This window comes from Mytilus trossulus, chromosome 4 (assembly GCF_036588685.1).
Source record: "Mytilus trossulus isolate FHL-02 chromosome 4, PNRI_Mtr1.1.1.hap1, whole genome shotgun sequence".
Classification (NCBI taxonomy): Eukaryota; Metazoa; Mollusca; class Bivalvia; order Mytilida; family Mytilidae; genus Mytilus; species Mytilus trossulus.
Window position 1 is genome coordinate 25,189,900 of NC_086376.1, and position 22,541 is coordinate 25,212,440.

At 31.1% G+C, this 22,541-nt stretch overlaps 1 protein-coding gene across 1 annotated transcript; it reads right to left on the reverse strand.

Annotated features, from left to right (window-relative positions):
* Positions 1-2,162: 2,162 nt before the first annotated feature.
* LOC134714937 (retinal homeobox protein Rx-B-like) lies at positions 2,163-15,186 on the reverse strand. The gene is made up of 3 exons (XM_063576660.1): positions 14,709-15,186; positions 6,491-6,708; positions 2,163-3,163 (listed from the first exon to the last, which is right to left on the reverse strand). Exons 1-3 carry the CDS (start codon positions 14,902-14,904, stop codon positions 2,756-2,758), a joined length of 822 nt encoding a protein of 273 aa, XP_063432730.1. The 5' UTR covers positions 14,905-15,186; the 3' UTR covers positions 2,163-2,755.
* Between the last annotated feature and the right edge of the window lie 7,355 nt (positions 15,187-22,541).

Here is a 22,541-nt window from a genome sequence, read left to right on the forward strand (position 1 = left end):
CTTTCCTAAACATAGTACAATTTATGGATTATCTTTCTTCAGTACTATCAGTTTAATTGTCATATTCAAACGTCATAAAAGTTCAAATCCGAAAAAAAAAACACAGTTAAAAGCCATTAGACAAAAAATATTCTTACGTATATTTTTTTCAGAAAATATTTTTAATACAAGAAATCTGAAACAATTAATAGACAGTTTCATTAAAAAATCGAAAAACGAATTCTTAACTATGATAAACAACAGTGGTGCATGGTCCATCCGTCAGGTTTCAAACAAAATGATCAGCTTGATATTAAAATAAATATTAAATTGGTTCACAATGAAAACTATTATATGATATAGTCATTATATATATTTAGTGTCCTTTTTTTGTGGGGATATATAAGTTCCCGTCCACGTCCCCTCTGTATGCTTTTGTTAGACATACTTCTATGTGTATCTATCTGATTAGTTAAGGTGGTATGGGAGTCTAAAATAAAAATGATAGAATTTGTTCATACTTTGCCAAAACGTAGTATCTATTGATATATGTTGAAAAATATAATTAAAATGATAGGTCACCGCGCATTTTTTTAAGCTACAGGACGTGACAAAATGACACATTTTGTATTGATTATACAGGGAAAAACACCATTTTGTTATTAGAAACTAAACAAAATGATAGAATTGTTAAATACTTGAGGAAAAGATAGCTTTCATTCAATGCTTTGAGAATATCAAAAGAAAAGATAGGGTCACCGTACGTTTTTTGCGGCTAAAATAAAAAATAGGAAAATTCCATGTAGAATCCTTCCGAAAATGCACTGTTTAAGAGTTACTTCCCCTTAAAATGCCAATTTTAAAAATAATAAAAACCACCAAAAATAATCAACATTTGCAGAGATATTTAATAATTATAAGCTATATTCTTATAAATTGGTTCCTTTAAATGAGAAATCAATTTAAAAACTTCCTTCCTGCATCAAATTTTGCTAACTTGGTAGAAAATCTGGACCAGTGGTCCTCTGTTTTTTACAATCCAAGATGGAGGAAGACACCCATACCATCTTAAGTCTTTTTCGATTGATTTTTATAATTTGTTCTAATTTTTACTGTTACACCACTGTCCTAGGGCAAAGGAGCGTTAAACGCTGCTAAACATGTTTAACCCATCCACATTCTTTAAATGCCTGTCCAAATTCAGGAGTACAGTGGTTGTGGTTCATGTCAATAGTCACAACTCGGCCGATTCCGTACCTCATCTAACGATAGGATAGAAGAAGAAAAGCGGAGTCACCCGAGGATTGCCGATTGTGTTTTATGTCTGTCCTATTTGTTTTTCGTAAATTACTTTGATATAATTTAGGCCGTCTGTCTTCTCAATTAAATTGTTTTATATCTTTCATGTCGGGGCTTTTTATATCTGACCATATGGTATAGATTTTTGTCATTGTTGAAAGCCGTATGGTTGTTTATAATAACTTACATCCAGTTCATATCAACTTTGATGGATAGTTGTCTCATGTCAATTTATCCACATCTCCTTATTTTTTATGTAAGAAACATAAATTGTGAATGTTTAACCTTGTAAGCGTGTAATTTCATTATCCATCTTTGTTTCGTGAGTTATTATAAACTTGCAAAGAGCTAGTATTTCTTTTTGGTCATAAAACAATATTTGTTCAAAGATTATTATAATTCAAAATTTTAATAAGAAAATGTGCATGTATAAGTGTATATTAGAGACCTAAAAATTCATATATTTGAAACCATTTGATTTAATCTGTTTACTGATACTTATGATATTTGGCTCTGCATTAGCCTGGGATCCGGCCCAATCTAGCTGCGCGTCGTAAGGTATACTGACAAGATTAGCCAGGACCCCAGGCTAGCTCTGCATTGCTTTCGTATAAAGTGTGTATTTGTGTTTCGTTTGTATTTGTATATGCATTATGCAATATTTATTGTGTGTATCATATACGTTGCAATTTAGTTTAGGAAAGTATTTCAAATACTTATATGATAAACATAACTTTGATAAAACTGTTGAGATGTATGGAATTTTTCAATGCTTTCTACTCTGTTATGGGGTCGTTTTTTTTTTGTGTTATTGTTGAGAAATTAACAATATAAAAGAAAACTGTGATCCCAAATTAACATTTTAATTTTTCTAATTATCATAATAATATTTAAACATTAGAATATTTACAGGAACACCACATTTCACTTCATAGTATTGTCACAACATAAATGTAGTCATTTTGAATGTACAGTTGTTTTGTAGGAAGCTACTGAAGATTCCAACTCACTACCTGAGGTGGTGTTTTGACGGTTTGTAGCCAAAAATAACCTGATTACTTTGACAAAATTATACCTGCTCTGGTTCGTCTCTGAGATGTATAGGTCAATGAGACTGCAACACAACGACACACATACATGGTATTTAGAGAAACAAAGTGTTGAACAAAGGTACTGTTAATCATTGATAGTAAAATTCAATGCCAATGGAATTAAGTTCTGCAAAATTTGCTATACACAGTATCATATAGACTGGACTAAGTCATTCACAAACATGTTTGTTTGTGACGGTGAATTCGTTAAGTTTATACACCAATAAATTCCTTTAAACAGGCGTTTAATACTATAATAAAACACAAGTTTCCCCCTCAAAAACAACAAAATCTTTGCCATATTATATGAACTAAAATAATTTAAAAGTTAATAAGCACTTAAAAGTGTAACATAATCTATATCCAATATCTGCGGTATTAAGATTTCAATATTTCCGGTCAAAATTGTCAGCATGTTCTTTGGCTTTCATTCTCAGAGATACGATGCTTGAGTTTCTAGGGTCCATGTCACTCACTTTGGCAATACCATTCAGTCCATTTTGATAACTATGTAAATTTGAATTTGTTGTGTTGAAAATTGACGATGCAATGAAAGGAGCATATGAAGAAATACCACCTGTAATAGATGTGGGCGTGGCTAAGGATGTCATTGATGGATTTCCGGAATTCAATATAGGCGCAGTCATCCAAGGATCAAGTGGCAGTGAAGAACCAAAACTGCATGAGGTTTTGCTTGATAATGAACTTAACGGGAAATTATCGTTTATTTTTAGACTTGAGCTTTCTAATTTTTCTTGTCTTCTCCATTTTGCTCTCCTGTTCTGGAACCATACCTATAAAAATAAGCATTTAATTTAGTTATTGATTTCAGTTAGTTGTTAATTTGTTTGTTCTCTTGTCAAGTTTGGTCTTTATTGTTTTGACCATTGTAGGGGCCTAATTTCGCTTTCAATTACTTAATAGGAATCTTCGTGCACCCATCACTCGAAACAAAATTTTGTAAAAATTAAAATTTGAATAAAGATTTCAATTGTCAAGTACTTTGCATACATATAGTGTGCTTGCAAAACAAAAACATGTAAATTTTAATTGCAAGTAATATCTATGTGTGAAGTATTTCCTGAACTACTCATGTTCCAACAATGACGACACCTTCAGTATATAATAGCACTAATTACCTTGTATTTAACGCCACCTACATATTCCAACAAGAAGCCATTATTATGTCAATGAATATGACACAGTTGGAGAAAATAGTTTCTCAATTTATCATAATACTTTATTTTATCGTCATGAATTAACGGTGACTTTTAAAAGATATATTGTTACACACAATGTATAGTATATACATTGATGTTCTGTAAAGGTATGACAATTTGTCCTTAATACTGAGTTTACAACTAGGTGATGACACAGTGAATGACAGATTTAACTTGTGTCAGTTTAGTGTATAAGAGATTTAAACTGAGAAAACCAAATTGTGACACTCTAGACTTGCTGTAACACCGAAGTTGTAACCTATCAAAATTTTACAATATGAAATTTTATATATCCTGTGTCTAAGCCTGCAAAGACTTTCTATGTAATGCGTGTAGCAATATCAAGTAGTAACTCATTAACAAGAGTATTTACTGTAACAAAAAGACGGAATATGTTGTCATATATATGTATCAATGATATATTTCATCATGCTTCAATAGCATCATACGGATACATCCTTGCAGTACAACCGCTTATTGCCTAATTAAATAGCATATGAACAGATTATCTGCTATACATTGGTATAGTTGTTGCTTCTCCGCGGAATGCATAAAGAACAAAAGACTAGTTGGCCTACATTCGGTATAGTAGGTTATCTTTTTAGTAGACTGTAACCTTGTAAAACTGAAACGTTGAAAATTCGACTCAGAGTATTAGTCTTGTCCTAAGCAGTCTGTATAAATGAGGCCATTAGTTTGAATTGTTTTACATTAATTGTCATTTCCGGGACTTTTATAGCTGACTTATGTACTATAGGATTTGCTCATTGTTGAAGATCGTACGGTGATCTATAGTTGTTAATTTCTGTGTCATGTTGGTCTCTTGTGAAGATTTGTCTAATTGGCAATCATACCACATCTTCTTTCATATATTTATATTAATATCTCAACCTGTTCTGGTTCTGACTACATTTACCTTTGCGTTAAACAGCCGTCCATCAACATTAATTAAATAAACTACTAATTTATAAATACCTTACAAAGATTGTGCAATGTGATTGTTTAAAGTGTGTTATTGTTGTATGACAGTGTTTATGTTTTATCGATGATATAACTGATAATTTCGGCACCAGTGTCCGCGCTCGACTAATTACAATATTGTTTCTTTATTTGTACTCCCCAAGATGTGTGAGTATCATGATATTACCGCAAAGGTGTCCGCGTTTATAGTTGTTTCAAAGTTTATCAGAAAATATTTATTAGATGTATTCAATTCTACCCTGTTTACATTGACTCTATTTCATTTCTATCCAAGTTTATGTCTATTTTAAGTGATTTTTCCAAAAAAATATGGTGTTTTTTTTTCCATTTTCTTCTTTATTTCCTCTAATAAAAGTTTTGTCTAGATTTTTATTTTATTTATTTTTTCATTAGTAACGTTGCATTCATAGATAAAAGCCAATGAAAGAGTCGTAAACATGATTCCAACCTACGTGATAAAAAATCTTCAAATTTTAAATTGCTGCTTTTAATTTTTATGAAAGATGATATAAAAAAATCACTTCAAATCGTATGGATTTAAATGAGCTATAAGATGTTAAAGCCGTTACTGGAATAAGGTCCTTTCCTTGTCAAAATAATATTTTTTCGGCAGTCTTTGAAGTTCTTTATTATGATAGTATTGGACTTCGAAGACAAAAATTGAATAAAGCAATGAATATATTATAATTCATAATCATTTTTTTCTTGTCTGATCTAATGACAGAATCAATGGACGTCAGATGGTTTGACGCCATTATGAATACAGATTTCTGTTATTGTCAATACATAGCCTTCAAATAAATCTAACATTATTTGATTTCTCGCATAATAGTTTAAGGCGTGATCAACGGCGGGGTATCTTTTTAATATTCTTTACTGAATAGAAGATCAATTTTAAAATTTGTCTTTTGATAAACCCTTGAAAGCGATTAATAGCTCGTGTTTCTAATTCAGTAATCAAACGCTTGATATGAGGAATAATTGGAGTCCTTCAGCCAAGTTCCTCGGAGTAAAATAGTGCATCTTCCTGCTACAGAAAGACATAGAGACACAGTGTTGACAGCTGTCTAAGTTCGTCTAATATGATGTTTACCCATCTAAAGAGGTTCATGCTAAGTCAATTAGATCCTACACACACTTGGGTCCTGCATTAGAGAGCCCTATAATTTATCTAATATCCTCATTTCTTTTAATAAAACCTCATTATTCGATCTCAAATAACCACTAATGATATTAAATTCTGTTGTTAGACTCAATGTTACACACGTTAAAAATCATTGACAATACCCAAATTGGATAATGGAGTTGTGATTTGGACGGACCAATGGTACGCCGCAGGGATCATTCTAAATTTGTGTCAGCGAGTAATTGTTTAATGCCTACTGTAATTGTGCTTTCTTGTGTCACAAAAATCTGACAAATTAAAACAAACATTACAGTTTACGGAATCAAAGCTTGACTCTAAAATTAGTATTCGTCATGTTACCTTTTATGTATTAGAACTTCCCTTATGACGAAAATGTTTTATAAGAGGACAGATGGAAACAATTATTGGATCAAGACATCCTGGTTACATTACTGTTTTTGTCTAATTTTATTTTCGTCAACAAATTCTTCTGACTGTTGACCATTAAAAACATACTGTTACAGTACTTCCTAAAATAAAAATCCTAGCCTCTGTCTCTATACTGACTCTTTGTATTCTCTTCTGTCCATAAATGGTGTTTATTTGTAGACCCCTAGATGTTTTATCTGAATTTTACTGTTGTTATTAGACCTTCTTATTAAATTTGCAAATTTACACAATATAAAATAGTATTTATTCCTAAATCAACTAAAATAGATATTACTTTGACACAATGAACCTCAGAGCAATCAACTGAGATAATGTAGTAACTGTGGAAATATGAAAGTATTTACCTGAACACGAACTTCCGGAAGATTAATTTTTAAAGCCAGCTCTTCGCGACTGTATACATCTGGATAATGGGATTTTTCGAAAGCTCTTTCTAATTCATGTAGTTGGTATGTAGTGAATGTTGTCCTATTTCGTCTTGACTTTTTCCTCGGATCAGATGAATCATCGCTTTTATCATCATCAGATCTGTCCTGCTCTTTCCTCAGTTTACTTATCTTTTCTATAGGGGAAAAAAAGTAAAAATAAATCTATATAATTGTTTTCGTTCATTTTTTTGTACATAAATTAAGCCGTTAGTTTTCTAGTTTAAATTGTTTAAACATATGTCATTTCGGGGCAAGTTATAGCTGACTATGTGGTATGGGAATTGCTCATGTTGAAGGACTTACGATGAACTTAGTTGGTAATGTCTGTGCCATTTGGGCTCTTGTGGGAGTTGTATCATTAGCAATCATAACTCATCTTCTTTTTTTTATATTTATAATTTGAAATTGCTAAAAAAGAACTACCAAGGCGGCATACATATACAATGATTTTAAATTTCCACCGATTTTTTTTTAAGACGAGGAAGTTTATAAACATTTCTATGAGTTCACGGTAACCGCTTTATGTAGATATTACCATAAAAAATCTTATCTAAATCTATGGAAAGTATCCCATAATTTATCTTTTTACAAGCAATGTCTATAGTCCACTTTTTACCGTGCATTATGAACATGTATACTGTGAAAAAACTTGTTTTCAGATGGGATACCAAGGGTTTCTTGAGGACTAAAAATATGGTAACTTTTGGTCATCTTTCTCCACCGGCAGTAAAAAAAAACTGTAAAAGTTTAGGACCGACAGGTTTAACGTGTTGGCGTTTACAAATATTTAATAGTCAATCAATATTAAACCCATCGCATGTTTATTTTTTTATTTACAGTAAGTAATAAAGTTCTAAACCATGCACTCATAATGCAGAAGTCAGTTTCGGTTTGATTCTTGTAGCTCAAATAATGATAACATATGATTCCCGTAAACTTTCCACAAACTTTTCCATACTCGTTGATACTGGTATTTGTTTCAATCTTATATATCTTTATTCTCATCAAGCCAAAACATGACACCAGTACAATGAAAACAACATTAACTATTTATAATATAAACAAAACTAGAGGCTCTAAAGAGCCTGTGTCGCTCACCTTGGTCTATGTGCATATTAAACAAAGGACACAAACGGATTCATGACAAAACGACGACGGACGCCGGACGACGGACGCCGGACACAAAGTGATGAGAAAAGCTCACTTGGCCCTTTGGGCCAGGTGAGCTAAAAAGGAGAGAGGTTACAAAAGTCACTAGCCATGAGGACAACAAATCTCAAGTATTTATTACAATTTTTAATTTATGATTGAGATGCACGCTCATAAAAACAAATGCTGATGAAGTTAACGGATTGCTGTTCAGTGATATTTAAATTAATTACTAGTATTAAATTGTGCATGAAATGATTGTACACCATTTGTCGTTCTTTTACTGTATGATGGCTGCTCGGGCGAAATTATGGATTACTAGAGTCAAGATCAAATGTACGACATACTCAGTACAGGTGTTTAATCGAACGTGTCAATCATGTTTGGAGCGCAAAAGTTCTCTCGTGATACATGAACAAATAGAGCAAAACATTAATTGGTGTTGATGTAGGCGTCACTGCAAGAAACTGATCGCATCCCATCAATAGAGGAAGTAGCTATAAAGTTTGAATTTATATTTATAAGAAGTTATGTTAATGGCATTGACAATAATTTTATAAATTTCCAAACTTTCATCTTACTAATAAAACATGATTTCACGGATGCATTTTCTTGTTTGCTCTGTTATGTTATGGTATTGTTAAATTAGATTAAAATTTCAATGCCCAAATTTGATTTTTAATTAGCATTTAAATTAAGTGCATTTTTATCATTTTTCTCCTTTTATTAGTGATTGAGACTTTGTAAAAAAAAGTGTTATATTTCCATTTCTCTCTAATGTAAGATCATATAAGGTTGAACCCGTGCAATGCTCTATTTTCCATTTTTGTCAACCCTTATTAAAATAAGAAGCCTTTAATTCATTATGTTATGTTTTAATCAAACAAAGATGAAAATCGGAGAAATTTGAACCCATACTTTTAGTCATGTGAAATTATTACATCAGTTTAAGGACTTTAATTGAGGTTTTCACAGTTGTCGCCACCCGTACTGTATTGCTCATGGCAAAATGCTGTGTTTATTTTTTACAAATTGTTTGTTGTATTTCTTCATAGCAGTGTAAAATTGAGATTCATCTTTTCTTAAATTAACATAACATTTACTAGTTTATCCGTACACCTTTTTTTCAATAAAAAGCCCTATATGCGTAAAACAAATTTATTCCATTTTAGATAAAGTTCTCGGATTCCTGAACTGGCATTTTTACCCAGAGTATAGAATCATTTTGAGTAACTCCCCAATTCTCACATGAGATGTAAACACAATTTCAATGTCATATATGTTAAACATAATTTCAATGTCAAATATGGTGCAGAATCGGACAATTTTTTTTTTATTAGAAGTTATAGTATTGGTAAAGAGTAAAGGATATTTTACTATGAATTTTTATCACATCAAGGCCATTTTTTAATCTGTATTAAATCTTACAGTTTCAAAGCTTTAAAATGTGTGAGTTTACATAATATCAAGAATTATTTTTAAAAATTCAGAGCTCGAGAATAAAATTTAGATAGGCTGTTTTCCGAAAAATTTGGAGGACGAATCTTTTTATTTGAAATCAAAATTATAATGGAAGTAAAGCTGATATTGTCTCTCATGTATTGATTAATTCTTTTTTGTTAAAGATATCCATTGATTCAAACTTTATAAACGTAAAGTTTTTCAAATTGTATCAAAAACAGAAAAGTGACTAATGTCTTGTTTGATAACAGTTAAAGGCTATATAAAAGAAAACTTTTGATATTCAAATTTTTTACAATTTTTTTATTTGTAGACACTACGAGTACGAGTGAATATTTATTTATTTATATCTAAAAATAATATTCAACTGAAAAGCAACTGTGTATCCTATCATCCGTCTACATTTCATTGTTTGTCCGTACACCAGATTATCTATCTTTAAACTTAATGTTGGGGCGTATACATTCTTGTTTATCTGTTTACACTTCAGTAGTGTCTGTAGATGTTGTTATTTCTTTCTTTCGTGTGTGTATCGTCGTTTGAGTTTCAGTATTTGGTTTAAAAACTTTTCTGTTCGCCCTCACAGGTTAGGAAGCATTTACCTTATATATCTAATGCAGTAAGATTATGATAATGGATTATGGAAAATGCAATAGAAATAAACTGAAAAAGATATTTACAAAATTTGCATGATTTTTGCCCAAATATTTCAGTTTTAAAAATGCATTGAATTCAAATGAATGACGAGACATATATTAAGCTTTTTATTTATGATAATTCTAAAACAGCTCTCAGAAGAAGTTTAAATAGTGGGAATACTGTTAGTGAACACCCAACAGACGCCTGTAACAGTTCTATAACAATGATAAAAGCCTCCGCTATGTCGCGTGCCTTTCATGGTATTTGTCAAACAGTAAACACTTGTTAAAAACTGATTTAGCAAAAGAGGCGTTTAGAATGACTCAAACTGTTTACTCAAATTATAAAAAATAAATATTATGAGAGATCGAAAAAAATATTTGGTTCATTATAAAAGAGCATTCATCGTCGGAGCATAACACAAATATTGTTTGATTACAAATTATAAATTGAATGTATGAAGTGTTGTATCTTTTTAAGCACATATAATTTAAATTATTAATCCAAATTATTTCTAAAATAAATTTTGAATTTATTATTGTATTTTTTTTTTTAGAATTACACTTGATTTAAATTTAAATTCTTACATAGTTTTCCCATTCTCCTTATTTTACGAGATAAAGTATTCATATATGAATTTAGTAGGCTATCTTTATCCTTTTCTATCCTCGAAACAAATAGATTACTGACATACTTAGTAGTATATTATAAATCTGAACCTGTGTATATGGCAAAGCAGGATTTGGGTATACATGTATATTAAAAAATAATTAAAAGGAGGCAGAAGATACTATGGAGAATTCAAAATATTGAGAGAGAGAAAAATTAGCAACGCCATGACAAAAAAGAAAGATGACGAAAAGACAAACAAGACCACAAAACACTACACAGAAAACCAAAAACTGAGCTACGCTAACCTTTTCAACAGTTAGAAAACCCAATGAATGCATGTGGCTGTATTAATATGCTCTTAGGCCAGGTTGTTGTCTCTTCCACACACTTTCCCGTTTCCATTCTCTAATTTGAAGTAAATGTACGGTATTGTTAATATATTGTTGAGAAATAAGTATTTACCTCATGGCTTTACCTTATTGTATGCATGGGATTGCTAATTGCTGAAGGCTGTACTGTGATCTACAGTTGTTTACATTCATGTCAATTGGTTTTCAGCGGAGTTGTCTCATTGGCAACCATACCACATCTTCTTAATTTTTATAATTATATAAAACATATTTTAACTGTTATATATCCAAATTCAACTGCCTTGGCTTCAATATGAATAGTCGATATATTATGACCATATATTTTCATGTATCCAGTAAAATTCTATTCTATTTGCTTGTATTTTTGTAATTTAAAGTATCTGTACGGTATTGTTAATATGTTGATTAGAAATTAGCATTTCCCCCATGTCTGGGCCATGTCTGGGGCTTATATAGTTTACTTTATATACGGTATTGATGTTGATCATAATTGATAATTAAGACAGTTATCCAGTAATTAACATGTGAATATAATATACACAGTCTTTAATCAGAGACTCTATTGTACAATACGCTTTTAGAGGATACAATGCCACAATTTATCAGAAGACACATCTAGAGAAATATTTATAACATGCAGTTTACAGACTTAAAAGAATATGGTTTTGGACAACATATGTCTTTTTGCTTTTTTAAATTGAACTTAGAATTAGCTTTCTGGAAAAGCGGGAACTGACAGGATAGTACCTTGTCTATGTCCTTTTAAATGTTTTATTTTGGTTAGTCTCAATCTGACGATTCAAGCCATTTCTAGCTGAATTAACAATATCTGTTTGCGTATTTTGTAGTCTCTCAAACATTTGTTAACTTTGTTTATGCGCCTGTCTCATGTCAGTAACCTGCAATCCAGTAGAAGTCATTATTTGCTGTCTCTCGAAAAAGCGTACGTTCAAAAGCTGACGTAAATATCAGGCTGTTTTTAATTGCTTTAAATACTATTTTTAAATCGATTTAGAAAAGAAAATAGAAACGAAAAATATGTCAAAGACACAACCCAACCAAAGAACAGAACACAGATTAAGGTAACCATGCAATGGGTCTTCAACGCAGCAAAAAAATATCGTATCCGGAACCGGCGGCGGCTCCAGCTGGCCAATAACAATAATAATGATTAAGATTAGAGAACAGTAACCAGTAATGTGTCAAAGAGACCACAACCTTACCAAAGAGCAGAAAACAAACTAAGGCCACCACCCAATGCAGCGAAAAAATCACGTACCCGGGCACGATGGCAGCTTCAGCTGACTCCTTAACAATAATCTCAATTACGAATAAAGAACAAATTAGATAGAAACCAAAACCTTACCAAATATCAGAACACAGACTAAGGCCACCAATAGGTCTTCATCGCAACGCAAAGAGAAAATTTCGTACCCGGACCCGATGGCGCTACACTTGGTCCCGTAACAATAATGTATTTCAGTTTTAATAGCAAAATGGACACCACACTAAACGAAATATACAAATAAAAAATCTCAGAAAACTAGCAAATGCTATATGTTCCTGACAATACGTACAAAGGTTAGGAACTATATGAAAAAAGGAATCATAAAATCAAATTTATTTTAATTAAATGTTTAAGGGAATTTAAAAATGAATGTTTTCCAATACCGAAGCTCTGATCAATCATTGGGGACAAATGGAACCATAAAATGTGTATTATGCATGAAGCATTTTTTTCTAATTCCCTGGCATGTGTTTAATATTTTTCATTGTGATTATCCAAATCTAAAGAAAAGTTGGGTTTTTTCAAAGCTTAAACATATTTAAATCATTATTAACATTTTTGTTGCCAACATGGGGCGACATTCCATGCCCAAATGCTCTTTTATTGCATGGTAATTGCATGTTTCTAGATTAAAAATATTTAAAGAAGTCACCAGATGATATCTCAAGTTTATAATCTTTTATTTTTAAATGAAACTTTTTATGCATTATTTTCTGATCAGTGTCAAAATAAATCTTGAAAACTCAGTAATTCAATAATATTTCGCAAAAATATCCATTATTTAATTTTCTAGCACAAAATACTGTTACAGTGGTAACCTTAATCTGCTTCGCTCGAGACAAAATGTTTAAAAAAGCCAAATATGATTTGACAGCATCAAAATCTCTTCTATACATTAAATAAGAAGATCAAGATTAATTCTTTATCATTTTACATGGATTTTAATTCAACATCTTCAACTTGATACCAATTCTAATGACCATAAAGATGATTTTCAAAATTGCAATTGATTTTTATAGTTCGTTGTTATGTTGTATGTTACACCATTGTCTCGTGTTAAAGGGATGGGATCCCGGTAACCAGTTTAACACCGCCACAATCTGTACCTATGTGTCTGTTCAATGTCAAAAGCATGTAATTCAGTGTTGTCGTTTATTGCTGTGTTACATATTTGTTTGTTCGTTCATTTTTTGTATATTAATTAGGTCGTTTGTTTTCTCGTTGCTAATTGTTTTACATTTGTCTTCCCGGCGGCTTATATAGCTGACTATACGGTATGGGCTTTGCTAATTGTTGAAGGTTGTATGGTGACTTCTGATTCATTTTGTCTCTTGTGAAGAGTTGTCTCATTATAGCAATCATTTCACATTTTTTTTTATATTAACATTTCAGTGTTGCAATTTGTGTTTTCATAAAACTTTGTTTCTATTTTTTCACAATTTTTTTTCAAAAATGATCCTAAATTTCTGTGGATAATCTATCAAGGTTGTATTCTTTTTTCTTTCTTTTGTTTCTGTCTTTATTTCAGTATAATAAGTTATTTTTAAGGGATTTAAAACTTTTTTATTCACTTAAATGGTTTATTAACTAAAATATCAAGTCAATAGTTATGATGAAGACAGTATCTCAGCACAATATACCAAGCGGATGGTGGTATCTTTTACGATAAATAGGAAGAAAACTATACAGTTTCCCCGGCTATACTGAATTGTTGTCCTTTCCAGTTTATACGCTTTTCATTTCTAATAATTTTTTTGATTTTCAAATATTTTAGCCTCGAGCATCACTGAAGAGACATTTATAATTGAACAGCACATCTTGTTCAGAAACTACATGATATTGTTAATGTTATTCCATCATGATCATACATTTTCCAAAAAACACATTTTAATTTTAAACTTGGTGAATATCTTTTGATTTATAAAATTCTACAAATGAAACGTCACACCAAATTGGCTTATTAAATTAAATACTCAGAAAATTTAACTTGGAACTCCCCTGGAACTCTACTTGAAAATGTTGTATCCAGTGTGAAAAACTTCTTATACCAGTTTCAACAAACTACTTATTAGTATTTCTCTTAAAACTTAATTTTGAAATCTATATTGATATTCATCAGTATAATACAATACAATGTGGGATGATTTCCAATGTGGCATTTATCCATTTGAATCTAGTTAACTGAAATTTTAGCAACTAATGCACCGGCCTTGTACATGTTTTGCATTAAAAGTGTGCCTTAAATCACTTGGTTTATCATTAACAGTAACTCGTATAATAACTGTTTCAAATTATACTAAAATGTGTTAAAATTTTAAAAAAAAAATGTGTAATATAATTATATATTATAATGTATTTGTTAATATGAAATTTGTATAGTGTCATTACAAAAGGGTAGTTTATCATATTCGCCATATTCTTATTCTGGAATATCATGTTACTATTATCTTAATGATTAATTTTCGATTTTTAAAATACTGAAAAATATTTACATTATTTGGAGATATTTAAAACAACATGTTCATTTATATCCCTGATATAAAACTGATTTTATAATACTTTTAAAAAATTTGTTAGATACCATAATAACAGCGTTTTACTCATTAGTAATTACCTTGAAATTTCAAGTTCTTAAAAGCATCTCTTTTCATCTGTATCTTTTGCTGATGAAGTTTTTCCTGATGTCTTTGGAACTGGAGATGATGTGAATTATTTTCCGCACAGTTTTGTCCTAAGAAGTTATCTTCTCTTATTCCTAACAAAGCGTTAATACTGTGGAAACCGCCGTTTGTTGCTACCATCTGATGCATTGTTCTAAAGAGTTTTTCAAAAGACTCACGAACAATGTTCTTTAAACAGAAATAACAAATCAATAAATATTATATACTTTTGATGACAGTTTTGTCTGTTATATTAATTAAGCCCCATGAGTGCTGTTTAGAACGAGCGTGACATTACGGCTAATCTCTGATGATGATTTCCATCAATGTTCCGTTTGTTGATTCTCGGGTCTCGGGAGACGTCTTTTAACTTAATCCGATCATGTAGAATTAACTCCTAATAAGAGCAGCCTTTCGGGTATTATATCAGTTAATCTATTGTCATCCTCAATGGTCGTAATTTAATGGTGTTAACAAGGGAGGCGGACTTTAACATCGGTGACCTCCTGGTAAGCGATTGCCAGCCAATCAATTGCCATCAGAGGTCGAATGAAAGAGTTAATTTGGCCATCAAATTTAATCAATTATGGTTATTTCTTTTGAAATGAAATTTCTACAATTTCTTAATGACAGGTAGTTGTGAGATTTGATTTCAGGGTAGGACGTACGAGCTGTCATCTCGCACAATCACGTCAATTACTGAGTGTACAAATCACTGTAAGCGTCTAATGGCTACAGGACGTAAAACGACCCAACATCTATTTGCTTAGGTAAATAAGTGGCAAGACTAAATTGTGATTTAGGAGGTTAGGTGGGTGTGTGAGAGGAACAGATCGAGTTGAATAACTCAAACAATACAAATGAGCAACCTAGACTAAGTGTATTACATGTAGTTGGTGCACGGCGCCGACAGAATGTCACTTCTAAAGCCTAGATTTAACTGCTCAGTACTACTGTATTGTTCCATGTGTATCTCCGTACCATGTTATACATTAACCCAATCACTTAGACTTTTATGTAAGATTTTCAATTATTTTGTCTTTATTCTATTATTTCATTACGAAATCTAATAAAGTAATATACGAAACCTTATTAAATTTCCAAGGGAATTTAAAACAACCTTGAAGTAAACAAATGCTGATCAAATTAAAACCACTTGAAATTAAACTTGATCTAATGTAATAATACGAATAAATGCTTTAATTCTTCAAGTTGATTCTAATATCATAAATTTAATCAAAGGGTTGCGTCTTGAAATATGAAACATGTTAACTGGTGTTTAAAGTAAACGAAAATGAATGGGTGCATTACCAATTAATTTTTTTAAATGCTATATTGATTTTGAAGCAATATATTACAAACTTCATAAAAAATATTTTTTTATTAATTATTAAATCATTCAGTTTTATTTTATGTAGAAACATATATTTTGATACATGACTTTTTGTCTAGATTCTGTGATCAGTCTTTTACGATAAAGCATAATATCAAAACGTCTTGCAATTCATTTAGTTAGACACATTAAAGGACTCTCTTTTCTCTCTAAAAAAATATTGAAGACTTTCATGGATTTTTAAGAAACTTTTTAATTTTGTTAAATTGTTATCTGGTCTGATGTATAATAATTTATTGGTTCTAAATTGCAAACGGTAAGTTCTGAGCGTTTCCGTTGAAAGTTATTACTTATGAATGCTGAACGTAGTCTTATTGTCTTAGTTTATCATACATGAATCTTCTATGATCAACTACAAGTTTTCTGTGCAGATTAGTTTTGTAAGTCCGAATACTAAATATGAAAAATATAGAGGAAAGCTAAAATCATATTCATCATGTCTAACATATTAAAAAGACTCCATTAAAATGTGATTGGAATAAAGTCAAAGCTGTTGTACCGATTATATATTAACAAAAAATGCTTCAAAAACGATGCTGTGTATTATGATACATTCTTATATGACGAGCTTGTTTCGCTTTATGAATAAACCCATGCTCTATATCCAATAATTTTGTTTTGCACATGCGTGTATTTGCTACTGCAGACTAATGAATTTTTATCAAATTGGCATGCATTTAATATATTTCATTAACTTAAAACACTTCCCAACTCTGCACCTGTTGTTACTAATTCTTTTATTATGACTGTAATGTGTTGCAATCCGAAATTGACATATTATTTGACCTAGATACGACAATAGTTCATGCTGGCTGTTCCAACTCTCCTCTCCTCTGCCAGCTGTTTGCTTCTTTACAAACAAAAAGGGAGCTTCATGGAAGAGCCTTCACAATCGCTTTACCCTTATACACATCGAACATAGAAATTACCTTAATTGTCCTTTTATTCGTGTTATTTTAGCCCTTACTATCGCTCGGGCAAAAATATTCACGAATATAATGCCTACCTATGTTAAAACTACAATAAAGTATAGCTTGCATCAATTATTTCTTAATTCAAAAAACAATTTTAATCAAACCCATATATCAATCTTTAATCGGAGTTTCGAACTGCATAGTAAATGACCTAGCAAGTTTGTCATTTCTTGAATGTTTTCCCTTAAACACAGTTGGCATTCTTGTGGGATTAACTCTGTTCCTTTTTACGTGGACTTCTTCTTTACAAGAGACAGGTTTTATTACAAGCATTCTTAAAGAAGAATGAAAATAATATAGCTTTATTGTCTAATTTCGCGTTCCGATCACTGCAATATTCGCCGATGAATATTTTAATCGCATCTTTTCATTTCAACAGATAGATTCGACATAAATTATTTTTTGACAGCAAGAAAATGAATTCGACACACTAGCATATGCTTTTGAAGTTTTCATCCGAATTCTCTAATAAAACATAAATTGTAAGCATACTTTGTACATTAAATGAATGTAAATTAAATTAAAATAAAATAAATAACTCCATGGTGAATGTATATGTGCTTTTTGTATATTTCAATTTTTATACCTTAATAAATGTTTATTTGCCACTAGAATCCAGTTGTATGCAGGAACTGCTAGTAAGTGCGAGAACACAGATTATAAGATTCTGATGAAGGTAAATCCAGAAAACCGCTTCGGACGCGTTGAATTATTAAACGTGTTGTTTTCAATTTTTTAATACTAAGTGCATCATTTTTTCAAAATAAAATGCAAATAAAAAATTTGCTCTTTTGTTTCAATTGTTTAAATAAGATTTTTAAAATTGTACTGTACTTTTTGGACAAACCATATCAAAATTAAAAGAGCTTCATCAGTTCTTTCTCAAAATATTAACAGTTTAATATTACGATTGTTTTGGAATTATTTTGACATTTTCAAATTAACTTATTTTTGCCCTTTTAAACTACTACTACCTACAATTTCAAGTCTCAAATATATCATAGTGTATTTCATCCCTTGTATTGAAATTTTAGGCATAAAACATGAAAAAATTAATTGGAAATGTATATATAGAAAGTTGTTAGTAAAACACATTCAACACTAGGGACCACACTCAATCAAAAGACGATAAGAGGTATAGTCGAAGTTAAAATTCTGATGTATGCTTAACAAATTCAGTACAAATCGGATTTCCAATTGCTACGAGTAGAAATTCGAATATCCAGATTTTATACTAGGACGGTCATGGATTGTACTCAAAAGTGTTGACTTTAAAACATGAAAAACTCATTGTATAACATTTTTCTCCAGTCAAAAAGAGAGACCAATTGATAATCATCTCTGAAGTATTTATATTTCAAACGATTCACACACTTTCTATTGAAAGTTTACTTAACTAGGAATAAATCAAAATATTGATCCGTTTTTTAGGTATTAATCTCGTACAGTTGATGATCCACCTAGTACAAATATGGATATCCCAATTCATTCTATTACATATTGGAATTCTTCTGATTTGTACTATATGTCTAAAAGTATTAATCAGAAGTAAATAAAAGTTTCTATTGGTCGATATTAGAAAAAGTAAAATAACAAAATATGGAAATGAACTCATCATCGATACCAGGACTGAAATTTAGTATATACGCCAGACACGCATTACATCCACAAAATACTCACCAGCAACGCCCGAATCTAAAAAGTACTTCGAAGAAAATTCAAAACGGGAATTATCTTATCAAATGAGAAATTAAAATCACAAACTCATCAAACGAATGGATAGCATCTGTCATATTTCTGACTTGGTATAGACATTTTCTTGTGTATAAATAGGTGGAATAAACCTGGTTAGCTTGCTTAACCTCTCACTTGCATGGCAGTTGAATAAAATGCAATTATATTGACATAAACATATGAATAAAACAAACATACATTATTGTCTGATTGCTTAGTCTTAGAGTCATGATTTTTTTATTAGTTGTTAATGGCTTTGAACTAGCTGTCAGATAACTCCGAGTACTCTCAGATCTGTTCATTTGTTCATTGTGTCTTTTTGCGTCGGGATGTATAAGTACCCGGCCACGTCCACTTGTATTTTTTGTCTATCTGATGAGTTAAGCCTTTTTCAACTGTATTTTATAGTTCGTTCTTATGTTGTACTGTTATACCACTGTCCCAGGTTATGGGGAGGGTTGGGATTCCGCTAACATGTTTAACCCCGCCACATTATTTATGTATGTGCCTGTCCCAAGTCAGGAGCCTGTAATTCAGTGGTTGTCGTTTGTTTATGTGTTACATATTTGTTTTTCGTTCATTTTTTTTACATAAATAAGGCCGTTAGTTTCCTCGTTTGAATTGTTTTACATTGTCTTATCGGGGCCTTTTATAGCTGACTATATGCGGTATGGGCTTTGCTCATTGTTGAAGGCCGTACGGTGACCTATAATTGTTAATGTTTGTGTCATTTTGGTCTTTTGTGGATAGTTGTCTCATTGGTAATCATCTTCTTTTTTTATATAATAGTTAATATGTCAAAAATAAGGATACATCAGTCAACATTTTGTTATAATTTTGATCAATATGAAAACAAACAAATATGTCAATAAAGAAAACAAATTGGCATATAGACAAAGCACATAAGCAAAAACAAAAGACAATAATACAAAAAATTCCAATGCACAACAACGCAATGATGGGATGTTTAAGGGATATTACAAAAAAATAGACAACAGTCAAAGTTATAATTTACAAAGATGTATATAAAAGAATACTATAACATGTCATTAAGATGACCAACAAACGTCAGTTTATAGAATCTTTACTAAAAAACCATCATGTATTATTTGTGAAGTTGTTATGGTCAAATTATCAACAAGTTCTTGGTATCTTCTGATGAATTTTTTTTAGAAAAAGGACGAGACATTCTTTGACATAACCCTGGTTATTTGAATTTCATTTCGTACATAGAAGATTTTTAATCCTATGTAATTCTTATTTGTTCTCTAAACTATGCATATGTTTGGAAGAGGCAGAGACCAATATAATAAATACAAGTGCTGTATTGCAAGGGTTCTTCAGTGGTAAAGGAGTAGGCCCAGTAAGACCCATTTTTACCCCAAAATATAGCAGTTTTAGAAATTTGTTAAAATGTAAACTTTTAACCATTTATTTGAAAGTAGAATAATTCTGTTACATAAATATGGCTTGTTTTTGACAATACAATGCATATGTATCGGGTACTAGCATTTGAGCTAATTTTTAGACGGTTTCCTTCTCAAATGGAAGGGGTCACATTTGTGTTCAATCTTAATATTTATTTGTTTTGATTCTTCAGTAATGTACATTCCTTTCATTTGTCCTTAAACAATCCTGTCTTTTTTAAAATTTTCACACTCAGTTTCATTGATGGTTAGACAATGTGTAAACTGACTCTCGGATCAATAGTTTGAGTCTTTTAAGTTGTCAGGGTGTATAAAACCCTTACACATGTCGTCTGTAATTTGTTATATGTTTTTCTGCTTTGTACTAATTTGATGAGTTAAGCACTAATCAATTGATTTTTATAGTTTGTTCTTATGTTGTGCTGTTGCACCGCTGTCCCAGGTTAGAGCAAATGTTCAGTGTTAAATACATTTGCCCTCGCCACATTCTTGATATGCCTATCCAGCGTAGTAGTAGTTCAGTCGTTGTCTTTTGTTGGTGTCAGTCATATATTTTTTTCATAATTGTTTTTTTTTATAAATAAGCCCATTGCATAATGAAGCTTTCTCAATTGATGTGTCTCATACTAAACTTGTCTGACCTTTTATAACCGTCTATACGGTATGGGTTTTTTTTTCTCTATCGAAGGCCACACGACACGTGACTCTTCATATTTTAAAGTAATCTTTGACATACGAGACGATTTTGATTTCAAAATCGTTAATTACCATCACCTTAGTAGCAATATACCAACTTCATCTGCAAATGGGATATACATTTTCAAACTCATTCGGTAATCAAGAGCTTTCAGCTGCTACTCAGACTTTTTAAAACGTCACCAGTGTCTGAGCAGAAAGTTGATGAACCAGGGGTATATCAAAGAACAACTCGTTCTTTTTCTAAAAAAACAAAATCATCGGAAGATACCAAGAGCTTGCTGATAAATATTCCGTATCGCCTTCATAAATGTAACAAGATTGTCGTGTAGTATAAATTCTAGGTAGTGTTTATCATCTTTATAACATGTTGTTATAGTATTCTATTTTTTCTTTGTCAATTACTACTTTTACTGGTAAATCTTATTTTTGTAATTATAAAAAAGAAGATGTGGTCTGATTGCCAAATGAGAAAACATTTGAAAAGAGACCAAATACCACAGAAATTAAAACCCATTTGACGTGGCTCTTCACTTATACATCCAGTCATAGTGTTATTGTGCTATGGTAAATTCTTGTATCTTGTCTTTCGTTTTTGCTTATGTGCTTTGTCTGAATTCCTTTCTGTTTTTCTTTGTTGACATATTTGGTTTTTGTAAGTGGTAATTAAGATTATATCATGATTTTGACTGCTGTACCCTTATTTTAGACAATTTTTACCTATATTGTTTGGGTTTTTTCACACATCGTTGTCAATATAATGGAATTGCGTGTAGCTGTCATACAGGTGAAATGTTTAGCTAGCTATAAAAACAAGTTTCATCCACAATTTTCTACATAGTAATGTCAAAAATATTACAAAGCTTTATTCCCTTCGTTTTATGTGTTTGATCTTTTGATTTGGCCATTTGCCTATGCATTTTCTGCTGAGGATTTTCATCTGAGTTTGTGTGTTTGTACTATGTATTTTTTTTTACATCCATGGCTTTCAATATTTTGGCTTAAGCCCTCTCTTGTCAAGATAAATTTAGAAAAAAAAACCACTTTGGACCTTCTATTTTATAGAGTGTTATATGCATTTACTATCAATGGATCGATACCTCTGCTGTTTATTTCTATTCCCCGAGGTTATCAGCAGCCCGGGTGATGGCTGCTTCGGTATTGGTAATATTTAAAACATATCTGGTTTTTTAAATGTCCTCCTTTCACAATTGAATTAATTTAAAGGAAATTAAGGTTTCAACCCCTCTGCCAAATTTGACCTTATCTTCTTTTTTATATTTATATATTGGCATTTGTTTTATTTTTTTTTAATATTTTTTGTTCGTGTGAATCATTATGTTTTGAAGTCTTTTTCCCTCTTTGCTTTAAAACTTTTCGATTTAGCTTTCCAAGTAATGAGTACAAGTATTTATGAAAAAGCGCCGCGAAAAAAATAATTCTTTTCATTTCAACTCTACTTGTTGATTCCTGGTATCGTAAGGTTTCATCCACTCAGTAGTCAGAGCTTTGGTACTGACATTGTTTAAATCATACCTTTTTTGAAAACCCCGTTCTTACATT